The following is a 25157-nucleotide window of genomic DNA, read 5'->3' as shown; positions in this document are numbered from 1 at the left end:
TCAGTGACTGTCTCAGACATTCAGTGAAGCTGTAACTTACTAAACAGAGTTCCAATAATAATGTGAAGAAAAAGCCTTGTTGGGCAAATTTTTAGACAATAGCCTTAAAATGAACTAAAAAATTAATAAGCACATAAAAATTATTCCTTATTTTTCACCCAAGACACAAAGCCAGGACCACACCAAGGTTATTCAAAAAGAAAATCCACATATTTCACATTTTACTAATAACCTACATAAATAAATTGCTGGTCACAAGCCTTCAGATATTTCTGCCCTTATTTTAAAAATATGTTCCAATTATAAAAGAAGTGGTTTGGCTGAAAACAAGAAAAAATAAAACAAAAACCTCACATACCACAAAGCAGTGATGAAATTCCCACTCTTATTTGATTAAAAATACATTTCATTTTAAGGGAAAAAAAAGAATAGCTACCCTATAGCATATGGAAATAAAGATTTTTATTGCAATTTTTTTACACATTCAGCATGTTCAACCTTCCAACTCCCCAGGAAGTTATATGAGTACTAAGAGACATATCATAAAACTAATAATCTGCCCAACAACTTGATTTTAAAGCACATAAACTAAGCTGCATAACATTTTTTGTATTTTAATGGTATCTCTGCAGTCTACATAAAATCAGTAAACAAGAACTAAAAGTTAGTGACTGGTCCTATTGTTTTGTATGTTAATATTTATTACTGTTACTAGAGGTCCAGTGCACGAAATTTGTACACAGGGGAGGCGGGGGGAAAGGAAGGGAAGGTCCCCTCAGCCCAACCTGCACCCTCTCCAATCTGGGACATCCCTCTCACAATTCTGGACCACTGGCTCCTAATCGCTCACCTGCCTGCCTGCCTAGTCACTCTCAACTCCTCCTCCCTGCCAGCCTGGTCATCCCTCATGGCCCCCCACTGGCCTGGTCGCCCCATGCAGCCTGCTGTTCAGTTGTTTGGTCATTCCTCACTAACCCCCCTGCCGACCTGGTTGCCCCACACAGCCTGCTTGTTCAGTTGTTTGGTTGTCCCTCACTAACTCTCCTGCCGGCCTGGTTGTAGGCAGCCATCTTGTGAGGGTGTGAGGGTCAATTTGCATATTACCTCTTTATTATATAAGATTATTGTATTTTACTTTCCCCAATTTTTCTTTTAGCAGTTATCATGTTTTAGCCTAATATGCAGAAACAGACACACAGATACATAAAGAAATATATTCCAGTTAAGTGGATTTTCCTTTTAATTTACCTTCACTCATTCATTCCTTCATTCATTGCTTCAACAAATGTTTATTAATGCCTAATATGAGCCAGTTACTTATCACTGTGATAGGTAGGAGTCTTCAGTTTACATGAAGTTATGGTTCTATTAGTAAATATTTCATATATTTCAGCAGAAAATTTTTGCACAGATAGAACTGTTAGCAAATCTCAAAACATATCATATACGTGACTGCCCATTCTTCCAGCCTTCCACTCACAATTTAACTGGGATTCATTCTCAACACATATTTTAGAAGGGCTTTCTATCTTTTCTTTAGCATTAAGCAAACAGTGGTCAAGCCCCTGCAGAGTAAGCTCTGAGTATATGGAAAAAGAAGGCTTAACTCAATTTCTACATTCTGACTAAAACCATGAGAATTCCTGAACACTTCAATAAGCTAAGAAGTTCCTCCACAAGGGAAAGACACCCACAGTTTATCTGAGAAGGATGGTTTTTGAAAACAGAGGCTCCCATCAACCCTTAGGATGATCCTGGATAAATTATAAATGTCACAGAATTAGTAGGATGTTCACTTATAAGGTAGTTAAGAGCTGTAAATCCCAGCTTTCAGGGTTGTCAGATTTCAAGGTTATTACCTATTAAAACAAATTCATCCATTAGACCTATGCTTTATGAGGAATTTTTTACAGCATTTACTTCTTCACATATGCATTCAATTCTAGACTCAATTGATACTCATACATTATTCTACTACCTCAGGGCCTCAAATTATCTGATCAAGCCTTAAAATAATTTAAGCTATGGAGCAATATAATATCTATCCTATATAACTCTATATAATAAAAGCCTAATATGCTAAGTGTCCAGTCAACCAGTCGGCCCGTTCAACCAATCAAAGTGTAATATGCTAATAATTCTAAGGCCACTCAACCGTTCACTATAACATGCACTTACCACCAGGGGGCAGATGCTCCAACCAGTAAGTAAGCTTGCTGCTGGGGTCCAGCCGATCGGGGACTGAGTGAAACGGGCCGGACAAGCCCTGGAGCCCTCCCGTGTTCCCTCCCTGGCTGGCCAACCTCCTGTGTCCCTCCCTGGCCCCAATCATGCACTGGTGGGGTCCCTCGGCCTGACTTGTGCCCTGTTGCATCCGGACCCCTCGAGGGATGTCGGAGAGTCAGTTTCGGCTCAATCCCGCAGGCTGAGAGACCCCACTGGTGCACAAATTCATGCACTGGGCCTCTAGTAAAGGATAATATGCAAATCGACTAAATGGTGGAACGACCGGGGAACAGGCCTAAGCCGGCAGTCGGACATCCCCCAAGGGCGAAGGCTGGCCTGAGGGACCCCCTGACCTAGTGCATGAATGTTGTGCATTGGGCCTCTAGTACCAGTGTGTGTGTGTGTGTGTGTGTGTGTGTGTGTGTGTGTGTGTGTGTGTGTATAAAAGCCTAAGCAACCAAATGACTGAACAACCAAACGATAGAACAACCAAACAACAAACAACCAGTCAACCAGTTGCTGTCATGTGTGACGTGCAGTGCACTGACCACCAGGAGGTAGATGCTCAATGCAGGAGCTCCCCCTGGTGGTCAGTGGACTCCCACAGCAAACTTCCCATGGTCCTTTCCCCTGGCCGGCCAGCCCTGATCAGGGCCGAGCAACCTGCCGTAGCCCCTCTCCCTGGCCATTTTCCCACAGCCCCGATTGGCCCCATTCACCAGCCAGGCCAAGGAACCCTACCCATGCACGAATTTGTGCACCAGGCCTCTAGTAAAAAATATTAAACAATCTATTGTATCTGTTTAAGATTCTAATATTATATTCATAAATCTATTAATAGATTGGGGGAAATTGGTTGGATTAATGAAAATGTGTTCAATTCCACTTGATTCTGGAATTCCTTCTATAATAATCCAAACAAACAAAGGCTGGTAAATTTGTAGTGGAGTGAGAAAATTAACCCAAGGAGAAACTTATTTGGAAAATTTTCAAAAATTCCTCCCAAAATTAATCAAAGTCCCACTCTACATGAAGAATTTTTTTCTTAATGACAGCCTGAAGCTTAAGTACATGAGTCATAAGTTTAAAAGAAAGAAAAGTACAAAACAGTTTCTTTGAATCAATAGTCCCTAGGTCTTCAAGTAGCTCACCAAGTTCCGAAGAGTATTCTCAATCACATTTAAGGAATTTTAAAGAATCATCTATATTTTCTTTTAAAGAATTATGTAGTTTTAAAAGTAACAATAACTTGCCCTGGCTGGTTTGGCTCAGTGGATAGAGCATCGGCCTGCAGACTCAAGGGTCCCGGGTTCGATTCAAGTCAAGGGCATGTACCTTGGTTGCAGGCACATCCCCAGTAGGGGGTGTGCAGGAGGCAGCTGATCAATGTTTCTCTCTCATCGATGTTTCTAACTCTCTATCCTTCTCCCTTCCTCTCTGTAAAAAATCAATAAAATATATATATTTTTAAAAAGTAACAATAACTTAACTATTGAGAAACTTTAAAATTTATAAAAATGTGTCCTTATAATTTCCCAACAGTTTCAAAATTCATACTCATCAAAAAGTCCAATCTCTGAAGTTGGAAAAAGGAGCTAATAAATTATTAGTAGCTATTTCTGAAATCTCTTTTTGACACAGTATTTGAAATGAAATATAAACGAAATGACTGTTCACTTTGCATTTTAAATGAATGCAAAATAATGAAAATCACTGCTACTGACACTTATCCAATGAGACTCACCACTGTCTTTCGGAAGCCATGTGGAAGAGCGGGCCCTGAGTGCTGAGGACAAGCCAAGTTTGATGATGGGGAAGGTGTATGAGTCCAACATTCTGTTTTAAAAACATAAAGGTAGAGTTCTGAGTTATTTAATAGTCCCTGTTTAGAAATGCAAACTTTCAAGAGGAATGTTTAATCTCGGAAAGAAAACTATTTGTCCCCTATCAACACAGACAGCATCTATTGTACCCTCAGTGCCCTACAGTCAAGGGCACATTTTAGACCATCTCTAAATATTTATTATTGAGTGAATACAAAGTAATACCAAATTTTGATGGCTCTGAGCATGAATAACAAATAGTAACATTTAGTTCTGAACAAAAAAGTTTAATACAAATCAGAAAAATGAGCATGTATCATATCTATTTCTTCTCTATTTTACAAAAAAATTTTAAGTAATGTGTTTTTCTGTCATGACTCGGAGAGCTTCAACCAAGTCAGAAAAATTTAAAAACAGATATTATGAAAGAAACATTAGAAAATGTAAATGAGCAAAAGGAAGAAAATTAAAATTATCCTTAATTTACCACTCTAATATCTATAATAACAAAAGCATAACATGCTAATTAGACCAGACAGCTGAATGAGCTTCCGGACATCCTTCCGGATGAAGCCGGGGCTGGGAGGGCCGAGGCAAGCCACTGAGGCTGCAAGGGCAGTGCTCCTTGCACAAACTCCATGCATTGGGACTCTAGTTTCAGTAATAATTGCAAACACTTAAGTGCTTCCTACTGACCAGACACTATACTAAGCACTTTATGTATCTTATCATATTTAATCCTCATAAAAAGCCTTTGGGTATTTACTATAATTATACCCATTTTAAAAGTGAACAAACTTAAGACATTTATCGGCTAAGTAGCATGCAGTTCATATTATATCTCAGCTAGAAATGGGTGGAGCCAGTATATGAATTCAGGCAGTGTGTAGGACTTCATTAACTAAGCTTCTTATTACTACTTTATACTGACAACTATTTGTTGTGATTAAAATGTGAAATATATGCCATATCTTTTCTATGTTTATGTGTACATAACTTTTAAACTTATTTTTACACTTTTTATCATGAAATATCTTTCCTTGTTAATGTGAAAAGATGCACATTGTTATTTTGGCCCATTATATAACACTAGAGGCCTGGTGCATGAAATTCATGCATGGGGGGAGGGCCTCAACCCGGCCTGCATCCTCTCCAATGTGGGACACTGGCTCCTAACAGCTCACCTGCCTGCCTGCCTGATCGTCCCTAACCACTCTGCATGCCTGCCTGATCGCCCCTAATCCCTCTGCCTGCCAGTGTGATCACCCCTAACTGCTTCCCTGCTAGCCTGATAGCCCCTAACTGCCTTTGTCTTGGCCCCCGCATCCAGGACCTGGCTTCCCTCCCTCTGGCCAACAGCAGGCATCCAGGACCCTAGCCAGCTCACCTGGGCTGGCCACAGGCACCAGGGACCCCCGGCGGCTCAGCCCTGGCCAGCCACAGGCACCCAGAACCACTGGCGGCTTCTCCTAGGCTGGCCGCAGCTGCAGGCGCACAGGACGGGGTGGCTTCGCCCAGGCCCAGCTTTGTCAGGAAGGACGTTCTGAGGATGTCTAGTCTAATTAGCATATTACCCTTTTATTAGTATAGATTCCACTGTATGGATTTAACATATTGATGGTTTTATGAATCTTCTTTTGCTGGGCATTTGGGTTATTTCAATTTTTGTTGTTGTTTGTAAATAAGGATAAAAGTCTTTGAGTATTCATATCTATGTACCTGTCAAATTATTTTGTTATTATAAATGCCTAGAAATGAAATGGCTAATTCACATGTCATATACATGTTAAAGGATTTTAAAACATTTTTTTCCATCAAAGAATAGAGCTTGTGAGGGAAGAGAGTGTAACTGTCCTGTTCAGAGTTTTACATTAGGCATATAGTTGGCATTCATTAAATAGTAAATAAATGACTGACTTATAAGACCCGTTAGTCTAGTCATCACTCATGTGGTCACACTCACGCAGGTAAAGATCTGAAGTACCCCTAATATAACAAATAAGAAGTCGAATAAGTAAGTATTCAGGCAATTTTGTACAACTCCATTTGAGATTCTAGAATTTATTTGTATGCCACAAAGTACTGGGCCAAGATAAACTGATTAGTTTGCTTTGCTTTCTTCTATCTGATCCATGGTTAAAGGTTTTTTAAAACCCTGAGCCAAAGCTCCAAATTGGAACCACTAATTGCGTGTTTAAAAAAGTATTCCCTATTAATGAAAGATCCTAAATGTGGACCATAATTCATCCTCTTAAGCAAAATATTTTACAAACATTAAAGTGAAATGACAGAGTTGTGGGCTCAATCCCCAGTGTGGGACTTGCAAGAGGCATCTGATCAATGATTCTCTCTCATCATGGATATTTCTATCTCTCTCTCCTTCTCCCTTCCTCTCTGAAATCAATAAAAATATATTTTAAAAATGTAGTTGTCATACTTCCAAATGCACCAAATATTATCAACTGAAAAATCCTCTTTAATAAATGAGTGAATAGCAAATGAATTTCCTTGGTGGAAAATCAACCTTTAGAATATACTCCCATTTATCATTATTGTCATGAAAAGAGTATGTTAATGTATGATATTAATCTTTGAAGTTAAAATTCAAAACTACATTAAAGAATTTCACTTCCTTGAACTTAAATTTTAAAAAAGCAGAAGTATTGCCCTAACCAGTTTGGCTCAGTGGATAGAGTGTTGGCCTATGGACTGAAGGGTTCCAGGTTCAATTCCGGTCAAGGGCATGTACCTTGGTTGCGGGCACATCCCTGGTAGTGGGTGTGCAGGAGGCAGCTGATCGATACTTCTCTCTCATCAATGTTTCTGACTCTCTATCCCTCTCCCTTCCTCTCTGTAAAAAAAAATCAATAAAATATATTTTTTTAAAAAGCAGAAGCATTTAATTTTGTTTTCCCTCTGCAAGTCAGACATAGATAATTTGGGGAAAGGAAATAAATCATACATTTATAAGATTCTATCCTATTTCTTCATATCCAAAGAAATTTCTTTCATTGGACCAATATTTTTATGTCCTACCTAACATGTTAAAAAATAGTATTTTTCAAGGCATCTTCAGGGGAATTGTAAGTAGTTTACATACAACTGCTCTCACAGGGTCCATTTGTCTTGAACAGGAACTTTTTTTTTTTTTACCCTCAACCCTGGGCACTAGGTTTTAGTTGTTTTGTTTTACATCTTTATTGTTGAAAGTATTCCAGATGTCCCTCTTTTGTCCCCATTACCCTTTCTAGCCCACACCCATCCCAGGCCTTCACCACACTATTGTCTGTGTCCATGGGCTATGCACATATGCATACAAGTTCTTTGGTTAATCTCTTCCCACCCACCCGCACCTTCCCTCTGAGTTTCAGTGGTCTGTTCCATGCTTCTATGACTCTGGATTTAGTTGGTTCATCATCTTATTTTGTTCTTTAGATTCCACATATGACTGAGATCAAGCCAAACTTGTCTTTCTCTGACTGGCTTATTTCACTTAGCATAATATTCTCCAGGTCTCACCATGCTATCTCAAAGGGTAAGAGATACTTCTTTTTTACCACTGTATAGTATTCCCTGGTGTAAATCTACCACAGCTTTTGAGTGTCACAAACAGTTGGTCAATTGATGTGAATTAGTCCTAGAGCCTATCCCTGCACTGTTAACAATCCCACCTGACTTCCTGACTAATTCCATTTTCCTTTCTGTTGCTAAGTTTCCTTATCTTGATTATGTGGAAAACTATCCATAATAATAAAAGCATAATACACCAATTAGACCGGACATCCTTCCAGACAATTTTTTAGACATCAGTGTGAGAGAGAACATCAATCAGTTGCCTCCTGTATGCACCCTACCAGGGATCGAACCTCTCAGTGTATGAGATGACACTCCAACCAACTAAGCCACACCAGCGAGGCTGAAGTTCTAAACTGTTTGGTTAAATTGCTATATTAACTCTCTTTTAACAGTTACCACTTGCTAGACCAACCTGGGCCTTGAGTTAAATTAAGTAAAGGCAGAAAGGAAATTTTTATAAATCAGTACATTTCCAGTAGAATCATTTCTGTTCCTTTGCAATTAATATCTTATCATGGAAAAAAACAAACCCTCAATATTAAAGCTCTACATATAGTCCACTTTTCCAAACTTGAGTATCTTATTATGCATTAGCCAAGAGGACGGTTACTTCTCAACAAGGATCTTCTAGGATTAAGCACAGTTTGCAGCAATAAATATTGGAAGATCAATGATATTCTGTATTGCCATGGCAACATTTTCTCAAATTTCTCTTAGTTATAACTGTGCTAATTACTCCACATTTCTGATCATCCTACCTAATAAAAGGGTAATATGCAAATAACCATCACTCCGCTACGCCCACGATTGGGCCGGCGGAAGGCTGGGGGGCGGGAGTCGGGATGGCCTATCTGGCCTTTGAGAGGCACCGGAGGCTTTTGGCCTGGTGCACGAGCCGACACCCAGCTCCCCTGCCATCGAAAGCGGGGAGCTGTGTGTCCGCTCCGGCTCCAGGCCAAAAGCCTCCTGGGTGCACGAGCAGACACCCAGCTCTCCTGCCATCGAAAACCGGGAGCTGGGTGTCCGTTACGGCTCCAGGCCGGGGCTTTTGGCTGGGTGCACGAGCGGACACCCAGCTCCCCTGCCATCGAAAGCGGGGAGCTGGGTGTGTCTCTGTGCATACAGAGAGACTATAAGATGCCAAGAAAGAAACCACTACTAAGGAAAGGACTCAAAAACTAAAACTATGGAACTTACAGGTAAAGAAATAGGAGAAAATCTTTGCTACTTTGGAGGTAGCTAGATAGCTTAGAAGGACATAGGAAACACTAACCATAAAAAAGTAATTATTAGATTTGTTAAAATTAATATCTTCTCTTGAAAAAAGACACCATTATGAAAATAAAAAGGCAAGTCATAGAGAGAAATTATTCACAATACGTATGTCTGAAACAGACTTTTATGGAGAATATCTATGAAGCAGTCTTACAATTCAATGGTAAGAATACAGACAACCCAATGTTCAAAATGTGCAAAGGATTTGAACAGACACATGACAAAAATAAGATCTACACCATCATGTGATGATTAATATCATTAGTCATAGGGGAAATGTGGATTAAGTCTCAGTGATTTTCTACAAAACACACTAGAAAGGCTAAATTTAAAAAAACTGACAATAACAAGTATTGGCAAGTATGAGGAGCCACTACAACTCTCATGTAGGTGGGAGCATAAACTGTTGCACCCACTTTGGAAGATGTATTGACAGTTTCTTAGAAAGGTAAACATTCCCTTACCATAGACCCAGCAATGTTACCTCTTGGTATCCTACATAATAAAAAGGCAATATGCAAATTGCATCACTCCACTACGCCCACGATTGGGCTGGCTGGAGGCGCTGGGGGCAGGGACTCGCTAGTCCCCGTCCCCCGCTCCTCCGGCAGGCCTAAATGGCTGGCGCTGCAGGAGGACCCATGGGGCCTGCGGAAGACGCCGGTGGCGGCGGAAGACGCTGGTGGCCGATTGCGTGGCTGCCGGCACCAGTTTTCCGCCAGCACCAGTTTTCCTCTGGCCACCGCCCCCCATCGGAGCGCCCCCCGAGTCCCGCCCTCAGCCTTCAGGAGGCGCTCTGATCAGCGGGTGGCCAGACGAAAACTGGTGCTGGCGGAAAACTGGTGCTGGCAGCCAGGTGAAGGAAAGTCTATTGCACGAAACTTCGTGCAATGGGCTTCTAGTTTAAAATAAATCATAACATTTGTTCACACAAGGATTTGTACACAGATGTCCATTGTAATCCTATATAATAAAGAGCTAATATGCTAATTAGACCAAATGGCAGGACAACCTTCCAGAACGATCAGTGGGCGGGGCTGTGAGGTAGCCGGGGCCACAAAGCAGCCGGGGCTTCGAGGGCTGAGTTCCTTGCACAAATTTTGTGCATCGGGCCTCTAGTGTCATAATAATAATGTAAAACAAGGCTCTGAAAAAAAATACATTTTAACACAGCAGTATTTACGTTCTACAAGTATAAATGTTCCTACAAAATGTGCCAAAAGGCCTTTAGAAGGTCTATCTGCAGCTTTAGGGCCAATAATTATATACACGATTGTAAAATTATCTTGAAGAGGATGATGATATGTAGTGGGATAATTTAGCAAAGTAACTGACCCATCTTCCTACTCCTTTGGAAAGAGGAAGCAATACTCAAAATGTCTGCCTTCTAACTGGGTTTTGTAGGATCAGATTAACCTTCTGTTAGAAAAAAAGAATAACTTGAAATTATTAAATTAAAAAAGAAAAAGTTATAACTTAACTCTGTTCCATAATTGTTGCAGATGAGCTATTAAAACCCCAAACTTCTGTAATATTATCATAAAATATGGCATTTTTCTCAAGAAAACCACAAATTGGATTTGAGCTTATGCACTGTAAAACCCAGATGGTTTGCTTAGCTATTCACACATCCTCCAGTTCAAAAGTTAATTGAACTAAAAAATAAAATTTTGATAATTGATACGCTTTGAGGGACTCAAGCAGAAGGATAAATTAGCCTCATGCATGGGATGTTAATAAACTTGAGAAACCATAAGAATTGGGCAGGAAATATTGGCAAAGTAGAATAAAATTATGTTTTCTATAGGTTAGCTTATTGCACATTACCTGGACTTTCCATAGTACTTCTGCTTTTCTTTCTCCATTTTCTTACCCACTGATTCAATATTAGTCACTATTTTGCCAAGTTGAACTTGCTCTGGAATTTAAAAAAAAAAAAAAAAGCTTTGCGGTAATTGTATACCATTTGTTTTCAAGTTGTAAGTGCATTTTTTCAAATTAAATTGCAAATCACAGATTTTTTTTAATAACAAGTGGTACAATATTTTTCAAAAAAATTACTAACACAGAGGTGCTCTAAAAACACATTTGAGTGTTTTTTTTCGGCCCATGCTCCTCAGATGTTTTGCAATTACTAAAATTTAGCACTGAGAGCATAGAGTAAATGAACTACATATTTCAGGAAAGAGCAAGCTCCCAGAGAAATGTCTGCAACAGCACAGCAGATCCCAATGGATACAAACAGCCTTGTTTACACATATCAGCATTATTATCATCCCAATCATCATAAGGCTTAGTTTTTATAGGCGAGCCTGATATTTTAAAATAATTTAGCAATCATTAGTTAATGTAAATAGGAACACTGAGTGCTCCAGAAATCCCATCCATTTGATAGGAAGACTAAAATCCGGAAAAGGCAAAGATTCTGCTTTAAAAAAGAAAAATCTAGTCCTTACAGTCCAAAGAGAAAATTACATAAGCATTTCCAAAACACCTATTACTTTCCATTTTGTACAGGCAATGGGACTAACATATAGTTTGAAACATTACAACAAAATCTTGTCATATATAAAGCACCTTCTAGCTGCTAGCCCAGGTCTATTAAAGATAAAATATATGAGATGAAACCCTCTGGTTTAGAATTATTTACAAACTAGTGGTGTCTCAATGCTAACTGACAGAAAAGCACAGTCAACTACATTATATAATTGAGATTGAAAACATAGAACAGGGAATATAAAAATGTTGGAGAAATGAAGAACAGAAAGTTAATATTTGCTGACTCATAATTTACCAGGGGTGTTAGATAGTATTTCCTATGAATCATCTTATACTTAAGCCTTACAACTATCTCTGGTTTGTTTGTTTTGTTGTTGAAGTACTATGATTAATCCCTTTTATATATGAGGAAAGCAGATTACTCGTGATATGGTAATTCAAAAGATGCAGAGCCAGGGAACAAACCTGCATCTCTTCGTCACTTTGTTCTACTGCCCCCAGAGCCATGGAGCCTCAGGTACCTAATGAGGGGAAAAGGATCTTGTCTGCCTTGCTTACTTTTGAGGATAACTATAGAGCTCAAAAGACACCCTTTATTTCAAGATACGCGGTAGGTTGAGAAATGTCATATTAAGGTGAAGTAGAGAAAGAATTTATAAGTTTGAGTCTTAAAAATAGAAATACTTAAAAATAGTTGTCACATGCAAAGTGTGCTGATTGCTGTATCATACTTTATTCTCACCACCACCACCACCCCCTAAATTAGGTACTATTTTTACCTCTCTTTTACAGATGAGGAAACTGAACCAAAAAACAGAGGTTGACTTTCCCGAGGTAATACATACAGCTAGCCAGTAGGTAGAGTCAATATCCAAACCCAGGCAGACCATTCTGGGAGACTGCATCCCTAATCATAATAATACTCAATATTCCCCGGGGCCATGGAATCCAGCTTACAACTGAGGTATGTGCCCTTGACCAGAATCGAACCTGTGACCCTTCAGTCCTTGGGCTGATGCTCTATTCACTGAGCCAAACTGGCTAGGGCTTGTACATTTTTATAGTCTCTAGATCATTCATATATTTATACTTTTACTTTTTAAACATATTATGCATACTTATTTTCTATCCTATATCAGAAAATACTAATGTCTATGGTCTTTGTAAAACCTAGTTTCATTTTGGGGGAGCTGAAAGGTTATGTCTCTCACTCACAGATTTCTTTTTTTATTTTTTCAAATTGTAAACTCACTCCATAGGAATGGAAATTATTTGCAAGCTGGGATTAAGATCTATTTCTCAAGAAATTTTTCCTCCAGGCAGTTAAGAAAACTTTCAACTCATAACAACATTAAACTTATCTCTCACTTAGGGATTTTTGAGATACCAGCAATATGGATTCTGAGCTTGTTTGTGGTTATCCTAATATATAGAGCCAGGGTCCATAATGTCCAAAACAACTGAACTGATGACCGAACGCCAGGCTGCATGCGCAGCAGGCTTGGGTGGGTGGGGACTGGCAAGCAGGCTGAACTGCTGACCTCTCAGTCCCTCCTGGGTCACAGGAGCTGCGGCGACCCATCACTGACTGCCACCACCAAGGTGGGTAAGATGCGATTGATTGGGTGGCCCCACCATCGCCCCACAATTGCCCTGCAGAGAGAGGCCCAGGCCACTAGCCGGGGGGCTCTGCAATCGCCCCAAAGAGGCAGGCCCAAGCTACCAGGTGGGTGGGGCCTCCCTCTGCAGGGCAATCAATTGCAGGGCTCCCAGACTGAGAGAGGGCACAGGCCGGGCTGAAGGAACACTACCCCCCCCCATTGCATGAATTTCGTGCACCGGGCCTCTAGTCTATATATATAAAACCCTAAGCGACCAGTCAACCATTTGACCAGTCTCTATGATGTACACTGACTACCAGGGGGCAGACACTCAATGCAGGAGCTGCCCCCTGGTGGTCAGTGCACTCCCACAGGGGGAGTGCTGCTCAGCTGACTGATGGGTGCAAGAAACCAGGCTCACTGCTGGCAAGTGCAGCTGCGGTGGCACGAGCCTCTCCTGCCTCCGTGGCAGTGCTACCGAGAGGCGGTGGCAGCAGGCACAGCAGGGCAGGGATGAGCAGGAGCGGCACAGCGTTCAGCCCAGGCTCGGGCTCCTCATCAGCCGCCTGCTGCTTCACACACTACTACTTCCCTCAGGGGATGTCGAACATTTGCCAAAGGGTCCCAGATTGTGAGAGGGCACAGGCCAGGCCAAGGGACCCCACCAGCTCATGAATCCGTGCACTGGGCCTCTAGTACATTATAAGATGAAACTTTTTTTCCTTCTCTCAGAGCCAAGACTAAGAAACTCAAGTTTCTTTGCCATTCCTTCTTACAAAGCAAGATTTTTTATTTTCCTCCTTTAGTCTTTCATTGATGACATCATCTTTTGGGGAGACTCAAATTTGGGGAGTCTCTGTATTTCCATCTTGCACATGTCGTAAGTATTTATTCTGTGCCTTGCTCATGCAATGAAAATGAAAGCTCAAGGCTACCAGATATATGCAGAAACTGTTAGCAACAGAAGCTGGGATCTTCCCTAAATCTTTACATTTGTTCATTGTTGGTGTTTTTGTTTTTGTTTTTTTCCATTTTGGATTTTTCAGGTGCTCTAAAAATGTGTTGAATAAAGGAATGTCTTTCCCTTATTTTGCTACCCATCCACATTTTAATACTCGACTCAGGAAACACTATTGGTGGTCAAAACAGTGAAATGATTTGCAATACTCATAATATCCAACACATTCATTAAACATTTGTTATATGAATCAATAAATAAAATATTTAACACTTATTCAGTTACACAAAATTTTTAATACCACTACTTACTATATGTTTGCCATTCCTCCTTCAATTGACCCCCATTTTTGCCCCATCACAATGAATCCTTATATTTCCCCTTTTCAAAAAAAAAAAAAAATGAGCTCTAATACAGGTGGCTAAAAGCAGCCAATGTTAAATAGTTAAACTGGACCAATTTAAGCTACTTAAAGCTAGTTTTTTAGAATTTAGAGTGTGTGGGTTTTTTTTAATATACGTGGTATACATTATTGTATTAGTTTCAGATGTATAATATAGGGATTTAACATTTACCTGGCTTATAATGTGATCACCTAAGTCTAATAATCATCTGTCACTGTGCAAACCTGTCACAATATTATTGACTACATTCCCCTTCACCTTTTCACCCATTCCCTAACCCCCTCTTCTCTGGAAACCACCAATTTGATCTTCGTTTCTATCAGTCTGTTTTTGTTTTATTTTATTTGTTTGTTTTGCTTTTTTAGATTCCACATATAAATGAAACCATATGGTATGAGTCTTTCTCTGTGTAACTTATTTCACTTAGTACCTAGAGGGTATTATGCTAAGGAGAATTTAGAGTTTTAATAATTCAGAAATTGGATACCATAAAAGGGAGTATGATCCCTATCACAGGTGTCTCCTGGCATTGATTTGATCAGAACTTTCTGGAGAACATTATAGAGAACATTATTTTATACCATACAAATAGTTGGGCTAGAAGAGCTATAGCTCTCTTGTACACAGACACTTGATGATACTAGGAAAAACCCTCACATAGGCTAAATCCAGATCTTTTACCTTCAAAATATGAGATTTTAGATTTATATATTGAAGTTATTATAAAATGCTTTTCTTACCTTTCTTTTTATGACCCACTATTTAAATTATATTCGATTTCTTCTGAAGTAATTATAACAAAATTTAAAACTTAATATTTCAAATTTATAGACAGATTCATTAGTCAAGAATGACAGATGGCAATTTACTGACATTTCACATTCTAGTGTGTGGGCTGGGTGGATGTCATATGATTTTCTACTCTTAAAATTTCCAACACATGTGTGTTATATAGAATGCCAACTCCTCACTAGATTGTGAACTCTTTTGTGGTCTCTTAAGGACAAGGATTGTGTTTTTATCCATCATCCACTTATCCATTCAACAAATATTTACCAAATGCCTATAAGGTGACGGACAGTCTGCTAGGCCCCAGATATGAGAAATCACCTGGGGATGGGAAGGTTCTATTCTGGGGAATTAAATTAACTAAATAATGAAATAATTACAAAAGTAATTGAATAATTCTAATAACAGTGCCATGAAAATTTATTCTCATTATCTTATAAATCTAAGATGAGGAATAAGAGGTATCCTTTAGCTTTGGTAATTGGGAGATTATTGCTAGAAATTTTAACAGAAAGACAGAGGCAGAAGCAAGATTTCACTGGTTTGAAGGAATAAAGTGTTTGCAGATAAAAAATGTGGACTCTTTTCAAGAGGTGTAGTTTAAAGAGAAGAAGAGAGATGAAATGATCACAGGGACATAAGTTCTAGAAAAAATGTTTTGGTTTCAATATATTTTAACATGGGAGAGCCTTTAGAATTCTTATATACTATAAAAAGGTGGAAGCTCAAAACAGAAAAAAAGTAAATAACACATAATAAGTTAGATAGGTTCTTGGCAGAGAAAGGAAGGAATAGAATAGAACTTAGCCATGATCTAGAGAAAATACATTTTGTTCTAAAAGAAGAAATTAGATCAGCTGCCTATTGATAAGTTTCCAGTAAGTTCATCAAGAACACCTTTATTTTCTCCATGAAGTAGGAGGTGAAGTCATTTGCTGAGACAAGGGGATAGAAGTTGAATAAGGGTCTCCAAGAGAGTGGCGAAGATTTGAAATACATATCAAGGGGCTGGGTAAAGAATTGACCAAGGTCAAATAAAAGGATTTAATTTTTATGACCTCTTAATGCAGTCATCATTATAGCTAACACTTAGTAACAAAATGAGATGAAAATATATCTTGTTATTACTCCATTTCTCTTCACTTTATAGCAAAATGCTGAAAATGGCTGTCTACACATACTGTTTGCACCCACTTCCTTGCCCCATTATCTTCCATTCACTCCCAATTCAGCTTGTACAGTCATTGCTCTTCCCAAGGATACATTCACTTCCATGGGGGTCACATCCACTGGACAAAACTCTGTCTGCTTTTTATTGTGCCGTCAGCAACGTTCAAAGACAATGGTGACTCTCTTGTAAAGGTGTCATGTGACAGCACTTTCTCGTGGTTTTCCTCCTATAAAAACCAGGCTGCCCAATCTCCTTTGCTAACTCTCCCCTCTTCTATGTGACTTCTAAAAACTGGCATGCCTTGGGTCTCTATCATAAGCCCTTTTGTTTATGTCAAAATTACTTGCTCTTTAGGAGATTTCATTCAATTGCTTAGATAAATTATGTCCATACTAAAATTTTATTTTGTAGCCCACATCTGTCCTCAAAGTTTCAGACACATGTACACAACTGTCTTACATGTAAACGTTCATGTCAATAAGTATCTCAAATATATTTAATGGAACTCCTCATTTTTCTCTTCCAAAAACTGTTCTTTCTTGTTTTTCTCATGTCAGTAAATGACATCATCATATAGCCACCCATTCAAACCAGAAACTCACTAGATATCACTAAAATATGTCTTGTCAATGTCTCTCTAATTTCACTAATATCACAATTGCCATAATAATGCTGCATAACAAACCAAACCAAAACTCAAAAGATGTGGCTACATTTCAATGACTCTCTCAAACCTGAGCCTTTGTGCAGGTTTACTGGGCCCTGGTCCATCTGAGGAAAAAATACTGGTGTATATCCCTAGTCAGCCAATCTTAATCTTTCCTTTAAACAAAGTTAAAAACAGGTTTTAGGAAATAATTCTCCATGAATACTTCCACATTCCTCCACTGTCAGAGCTTTCTAAGCAAGGAATTCTGGCACAGTAGTGAAGGATGCTTGAATGACAAAAAAGCCATAGAGCCTCCTGAGAGATTCAGAGGCACCTTCCTGGAGACATTAATTTGCATTCCAAAGAGTAATAGACATAGGACCTTCATTTCACCTCCTCTTTCCAGAGTGAATTTGTTTATATTTCTAAAGCACTTGTTCTTTCTCTCCCTCATTCTCTTCTTCCCCCTCTGTCTCTCCCTCTCCCTTGCCCTCACCCTTTACCTTTCTCTCTCTCTGTGTCTCTCTCTCTCTCTCTAGAGGAGGACAGAAAAATGTGTTAAATTTCCTAAATAAGCTTGAAGATTCATAATTTCAGAATTCCTCTTCTGTTGCACAGTCTCCACTATACATGTGAGTAACCTCTGTCCTCATCAGGAGGACTTGAATCACGGGGGAAACAGAGGTAAGATGCTATCTGAGTAATTGAAAGTCTGTCTCTGATCCAGAAACCTAATGTTTCTTTCAGAAAAGACAGATGTGGGTGGATGGATGGATGGATGGATGGATGGATGGATGGATGTACCGATAGTAGATTCATAAATAAAGATATAAAAGTTAAGATAAGCAGGGTTTACATGCTCCTCTTCCTTCATAGATGACCCACATGGAGGTGAGTAAAGAACTGACTTCCAGATATTTGAGTCTTACTTAGTCCATCAACTCATTTGGCCTCTCATAGCTGCTTTCCAAACTTGAGAGCATTTTTGAGTTCTCACTCTCTTCTCTGTGCAGCTCCTGGTGTCTCAAATTCCTTGCTTTGGCAGCAGTTCCTTCAGTCTAGCTCTGTCCTCCCTCCCATACCTGCTCCCCATGCTCCCTCATCACTTGGAAGGAAGACCTTCTTCTGGCTATGACCTCAGTTAACACCTCTGCACTATTCTCCTTTGGCTCACAGCTGGACATCTCCTAAATCCTCCAGTACTAACCATTCTGTTGAAATATCTCTTGAAACTAAGGGTTTCAAAAACAGCTCACTAAAAACTCATTCCTTCAGGAAATGCATCATACTAGACAGTGTGATATACTTAAGGTGAGCAGCAAGGGTATTAGGTCAACAGACTAATTGCTGCTCCACTTCTGGCCTTCGGTAAACCACTTAGCTTCTCTGAGTGTCAGTTGCCTCATTCTTAAAATGGGGGAATGAGACTTGTGAGCCTTGTAAATTAGATTGCAATGTGTTCAATAAGTCAATTAACTGTATATAAAGCACTGTTTATAAGCACTCAGGAAATAGGGAATTGTTGCTGCTGTCATTAATATTTTTATTGTCATTTGCTTTTCACTGAGTCAAAACAAATTCATCAACACTCACATGACCTAGCAGGACTCCCATATCCAGCTGAGGGACCCCAGAGGAACCCATCTCTCCTTCCCATTCTGTATTTTCTAGAGAATCAAAGAGATTTGGTAATAATTCCTGATCTACCCTGGCTGGCTTGGCTCAGTGGTTGAGTGTTGACCTATGAACCTGGAGGTCACGGTTCGATTCCCAGTCATGTCACATGCCTGGGTTTCGGGCTCGATCCCCAGTGTGGGGGGTGCCGGAGGCAGCTGATCAATGATTCTCTCTAATGATTAATGTATCTATCTCTCTCTCCCTCTTCTTTCCTCTCTGAAATCAATAAAAACATATTTTAAAAAAATAAATTTTAAAAAATAATAATCCCTAATCCCTAATCCCTCTGAACATGCTTCTCAAAAGTGAGATGCACAAATTTCCTGAGTCCCAGAAGCAAGTAAATACATAAGGACCCACTAACACAGGCCCTAAATCAGATTTGGGGAACTGAAAGAACTCATCTGACCCTTAGCTGGAACGCTACCCAAAGAAACCCAGGAAGGGAGCAAATCATCAGGAGTGGGGGATGGATATAAATACAAACCAATGTCAAACTGACTCTATTCAGGAATTGGGGGCAGGGGAGTACACACGCATTCATGGAGAAGCCTGAAATGCCACAGCCCTTTTCCGTAACCACTCAGTGACCTTCACACAGCAAGGAGAATATTCATTTACACTGTTATTTCTCACAGCAGATGACAAGGGTGCAGCTACCAGCCAGGGCTGCTAAACATAGAAGGTAGTAACGTTTAGGCAGTAGAGAGTGCTTGCAAATGAAGACTGCTTTTATTTATTAATCTGGGCAGCGCCCATCATGCCGCCTCTTGCAGTGGCGTTGTTGTTTCTCAGCAATTCGGGCGTGCACGGAATTACTGAGCAGTGCTGTGCGGTGTGCCTCACAGGCTCTGGCACTCCATTTCATACTTCGCAGTGTTAGTGTCACTGGGAGGTTTGAAATGTTTCACAGTTATTTGCTATATGTGGGTGCCAAAAAAGAAAAAGTCAAGCCTATATCACTGAAAAAGTTACTGCAAGAACAAAAAATGGTTAGAGTCAGATGGGAATTTTTGTCCCATTACCATTCAAAATTTTATCACGAATCAATTTACTTTTTATCAAAATCCAATTTATGTTTTGCAGATGCATGGATTCATACTGTTATTTTGCTCACCCGCATGCAGTTCTTATTAAGTGAAATATAAAATTTCGTTGATGTAGATAAGAGTCTATAATTAGAATGAAATGGAAACCACCATATGTCTTTTCTAGCCTACAACTTGCCTTATAGGCTCTAACATAACAAACCCAAAAGCCTCAATCCAGTCTCCTGGTCTAATCCAGTATAAATATCCAGTGAAAGTCTATGTGCATATCTTGTTACATGTTTCCATTTAATGTGTTAAAGTCAATCTATTTAAACAGAGATAGAATGACATATATCAGCTACAAATATAAATGCATTGAGATGGATCAGACACCACAATATATTGACCAGCATCTGCAAATAAGGACAGGAATCCCACCATCAATTTTTGTCAAGAAGTGACCCAAGATGATGTTCTATTTCTGACGCTATACTCTTCCTGATGACTCCCTTACTTTACACTTTAATATTTTACTTTAATATTTTATTGTCCTTTTTGCTTTTCACTGAGATAAAACATAAATTCATTCACACTTGCTTTACCTCCTGGGATGCCTGTATCCACCAAGGACATCACCTGAGGTGCCCTAGAGCAGTGGTCGGCAAACTGCGGCTCGTGAGCCACATGCGGCTCTTTGGCCCCTTGAGTGTGGCTCTTCCACAAAATACCACGTGCGGGCACACACATAGAGTGCGATTGAAACTTCGTGGCCCATGCATAGAAGTCGGTTTTCAGCTCTCAAAAGAAATTTCAGTCGTTGTACTGTTGATATTTGGCTCTGTTGACTAATGAGTTTACCGACCACTGCCCTAGAGGAACTCGTCTTTCCTTCCCCTGTGTCTTTTCTAGGGAAGTTGAGCACTTTGACATTTGACCATTCAAATGCTATATGTATTTTTCCTTCCTTAACACAAACTGTAGTGAGCCAACAAATTAAATAATCAATTAAATAATAATAAACACGTTAAGATGCAAAAAAAAAAAAAAAAAAAGGAGGGGATATCTTCACACAAGAGAATAAACACTTGGCACAAATTAAGCATTAAGTAAAGATTTCTCCTTTTCCTTTCCTTGTCTTTCCAACTGCACAAGATGCCTCCTCAAGTTTAAATGTCTGGTTTGTTTCATTACAAATAGAAACTGAGAGCCATTGGTAAGCATGAAAAGAAAACAAAATAAGCAAATACAGATGGAAACTCAAGTTGTGATATGTTTAGGCAGGCTCTGAATAAGTTTTCAATATCTAAAATTATTCTCCACTAGAACTTTAAAAGAATTTTTCCCTGGTGGGAAGAGGGAATTTATGTTTACAATGTGGCTATCTGGAAGATTACAATTAACTGTTAGAAAGTAAGAGACATGTTGCCTGCGCTACTACAAGGTCAAGAGCCTACTTTAATATTAAATATTTGGACAGCATCCAGAGTAATCCTGCAAGTGGGTATGCAGAGAGAGACAGGACCAACTCCCACAAAATGGGCAATTGACACGAGAAAAGCTGAACAAGACAGACTGCTAACATAGTCTGCTTCGTGCTCCTGCCTTAATCTAAACTCCAGCTTGACAAGGCCACACTAAAAATGCAAACTATATCTATTTATTATGTTTCATTTTACATTAGCAACTTGCTCTTGCACCTACAATTACATGCTTAGCACAACCAAAAATAAAACCACAAACAAACCTCAAAATATACAACTTCTTTACTGTAAGGATAAAAGTTGGCTACTAGGAAGCAATAATGTTACATTGTTAAAAAGGTTTTGACTTAGTTTGATTACTTACAGTAGCTACCTGTATGGAACTTCTGACTCTGGATTTACCATAGCCCCAAAGAACTGAAATTGTATCAGACAGCCTCATGACATTAACAAAAAAGGTCTCAAGATAAATTAACTGTAATTCGTTTTAAAGCTAAAATTAACACTTGCCCAGGGGCATGTTTAGAAGTACATGGGAGGAGGGGGTGGAAGAACTTGATTACAAAAGTACTTGCAAAACTTCATAACTATCACAACCACCACCCATAGCAGGCATTGGTTTCCAGTGGTTCTCAACCTTTCTAATGCCACGACCCTTTAATACAGTTCCTCATGTTGTGGTGACCCCCAACCATAAAATTATTTTCGTTGCTACTTCATAATTGTAATTTTGCTACTGTTAATGAATCGTAATGTAAATATCTGTGTTTTCCGATGGTCTTAGGTGACCCTGTGGGTTGAGAACCACTAGCAGGGTTGAGAACCGCCACTGTAGAGCCTAAGACCATCGGAAAACACAGATATTTACATTACGATTCATAACAGTAGCAAAATTACAGTTATGAAGTAGCAACGAAAATAATTTTATGGTTGGGGTCACCACAACATGAGGAACTGTATTAAAGGGTCGCGGCATTAGAAAGGTTGAGAACCACTGGTTTAGACAGTAGGCCAAGGCCCCAGCTACAGTCTCTAAAAAGATAATAGGGCCTCAGTCAATTGTGTTCTGTCTATATTTTATTAGTTATGACCATGTTGCTCTTTGTATATGAAAACTCCTTTCAGATGCTGTGGGGTTAACAAAAGCTATAGAATATATGGTCTAGACCAGTGGTCGGCAAACCGTGGCTCGCGAGCCACATGCGGCTCTTTGGCCCCTTGAGTGTGGCTCTTCCACAAAATACCATGTTTTTAGCAAAGGCCAGCTTAGGAGTACCCTAATTAAGTTAATAGCAATGTACCTACCTATATAGTTTAAGTTTAAAAAATTTGGCTCTCAAAAGAAATTTCAATCGTTGTACTGTTGATATTTGGCTCTCTTGACTCATGAGTTTGCCGACCACTGGCCTAGGCCATTAATAGAATTAGGGAATAATGCTTTATGCTGAATAATTTATTTTCATAATATTTAGAAAGTAATAATTCATAATATTCTTTTGAATGCCAAAGGGAAAATTATTACTGTTAAAGGGAAAGTTGGACTAATTAATGGTCAACTGTTGAGTAGCTGAGGCACTTCCAATTAAAATGTTGGAATATGACAGAGAGAATTCATAAGATCCTAACTACCCTTGTCTACTAACCTTCCCATATTTCACAACTCCACACTCACTGTTCCCTAAAATAAGAATGCCTTTTTCATGTGTAAGTAAGCACAAGAGAGGTATATTTTCAAATGCATGGTCTTTGTGAAAAGTTATAGTAGGAGTCTATAATTTCCCAATCTCTTCTTGCACACTACTATCAGTGTAATAATTGGGGGCAGGTGTTCCAATATATGTATAGTTGTTTATGTTATATTTACATTCTACTTTATTAACATGTATAGTTCATTGTAAAGTAAATAAAAATATAGCTATCCTATATAATAAAAGCCTAAGCAACTGTTCGACTGGTAGCTATGACGCGCACTGACCACCGGGGGCAGACGCTCAATGCACAGGCGTGAAAACATGGAACAGACTGATGAATCTCAGAGGGAAGGGGGGAAGAGATTAGCCAAAGATCTTATATGCATACTAGAGGCCCAGTGCATGGATTTGTGCACCGGCAGGGTCTCGGCCTGGCCTGTGGGGATCGGGTCAAAACTGGCCGGGTGCACCTGTGGGATCCCTCAGCCTGGCCTGTGGGGATCAGGCTGAAGCCTGAGGGGTCCTGGACTGCAAGAGGGCACAGGACAGGCTGAGGGACCCCACCTGTGCACAAAATCTGTGCACTGGGCCTCTAGTAGAAAATATAGAAAAATGTGAACAGGGGCTTCTTCCAATACAACTGATATCATCTTGCTCAACTTTGGGAGTGAGCATTCCCTATTATGATACTAACAGTTTAGTGCAGGGTTGGCAAACCACCAGGGCCAGGGCGAAGGCAGTCCATCCATCACCTGTTTTCTGTAAATAAAGTATTATTGGAACACAGCCATGTCCACATGTTTACCTATTGTTCCTGGTTACTTTCATCCCTATAAAAGCAGAGATGTGACAGAGACCATATGGCCCACGAAGCCAAAGTTGTTTACCTAATCCTTTGCAGGAAAAGTATGCAAACCCTTAGATTGGGATTAATTTCAAAGTACCTAAGAAGGGAAAGTTCTGAAGACAGAGCACATCTGAGATGGACAGGAAGAAAAAGACAGATGTGACAAATCTGCTAGGCATGCCAACCAAGTTGCAGAACAGGCACAGGAGAGGAATTCCTAAGCAGAATGAAAGTATTAGAATAAGGTGACTATAGCATCATGGAGTCTAAGAATGGAAGTTAAATACTGGTGTAAACAAAAGGCATAGAGTACCATAGTTTGTGGGGGTTTTTAACTGATCTTTCTTATAACACCTCAATTAGTGGACAGAAATTTCTCTCCTTCTCAACACATCTTTAGTTGGCATATCTTGTATCTATTTCAGAATTTGCCATAAAATTTAAAATAGAGGTTGAGGAGATATTTAAGATATCAATGGGCAAAGAGTAATATTTAACATGAAGAATGAAAGGAACAGATTCCAATTCTATGTATTTCGCACACACACATACAATTCTGGTATTGGCATCCTAAAGTGTCATAATACTCTTTGACTATGACAGAGGGGTCACTTAAATATGCCACTAAAGATAATTGTTGGAATATGAGAGTTAAAATGTTTAAGTCCCTAATAATCTCTCATTTTCTGAAATTTTATTACACTTCAATCAATACTGAAGATTCTAGCATCTTATTATTCCTCAATATTAGTTTTAACTTTCCCAACGAAAGAGGACAGAAATGAACAAAGATGTCTAATACATTTTTGTATGTCTCATGTCAATTAACATGGGCATGTGATGTTATACTCAATAAAAAAATATTGATAGATGCCTGAGAGGTTATCTGCAAAATGTGATTTACATGTCAAAGCTGACTTTCCTCATTGCTTTTTACTTACAAAATTGAATATCCTTTTTTTTCTAAAAATAAACGTTTGAAGATGAAGTAGAAAGAACATAGCACTAGGAGTTGGTAAATTTGGTTCCAGTCACAGCTGGTTTGACAAACTAGCTTTCCTGACTTGAGCAAGTCACTGAATCCACTTTGTTTCTCTTTCGGCAAAATAATGGGTTAGAACAGCTGACAACTATTTAGCTTTCTCTAAAAGCATGTATGACAAAATCACATTAAAGGATATAGAAAATCTTTAAAACCATGGTATACAAGTCAATTATTGTGAAATGGCAGCTGGAGGGCCAAATGCAGAGGCAGACATAGATTTGGGGGGCATACAGTCTTCAAGAAATGTTAAATCAAAGTGTGTCTGGATGGGTGGTTTTCTCTAGTTTTCCATAGACTCCATGCTTCCCACTGACCACACCAGCGACTCCACAGTCACCCGCTGATTTCAGAAAGGAATTTATGTTTCTAACCCACGATTTAAAGGACTCATAGTTCTGTTGTCATTTCAATACC

At 39.4% G+C, this 25157-nt stretch overlaps 1 protein-coding gene across 3 annotated transcripts in view; it reads right to left on the bottom strand.

Annotated features, from left to right (window-relative positions):
* Positions 1-25157, bottom strand: part of IQCM (IQ motif containing M) — a 384245-nt gene that overhangs the window by 204876 nt on the left and 154212 nt on the right. For all 3 annotated transcript variants that reach the window (XM_054717693.1, XM_054717695.1, XM_054717694.1), the window contains exons 5-6: positions 10728-10818; positions 3971-4062 (exon numbers count right to left, since the gene is read on the bottom strand). In XM_054717693.1, the coding sequence (XP_054573668.1) occupies positions 3971-4062; positions 10728-10818 (183 nt within the window). The remainder of the gene's footprint in view (positions 1-3970; positions 4063-10727; positions 10819-25157) is intronic.

The sequence above is a fragment of the Eptesicus fuscus genome, chromosome 6, assembly GCF_027574615.1.
Source record: "Eptesicus fuscus isolate TK198812 chromosome 6, DD_ASM_mEF_20220401, whole genome shotgun sequence".
Taxonomy (NCBI): Eukaryota; Metazoa; Chordata; class Mammalia; order Chiroptera; family Vespertilionidae; genus Eptesicus; species Eptesicus fuscus.
This window is presented reverse-complemented; position numbering and strand designations above follow the sequence as displayed.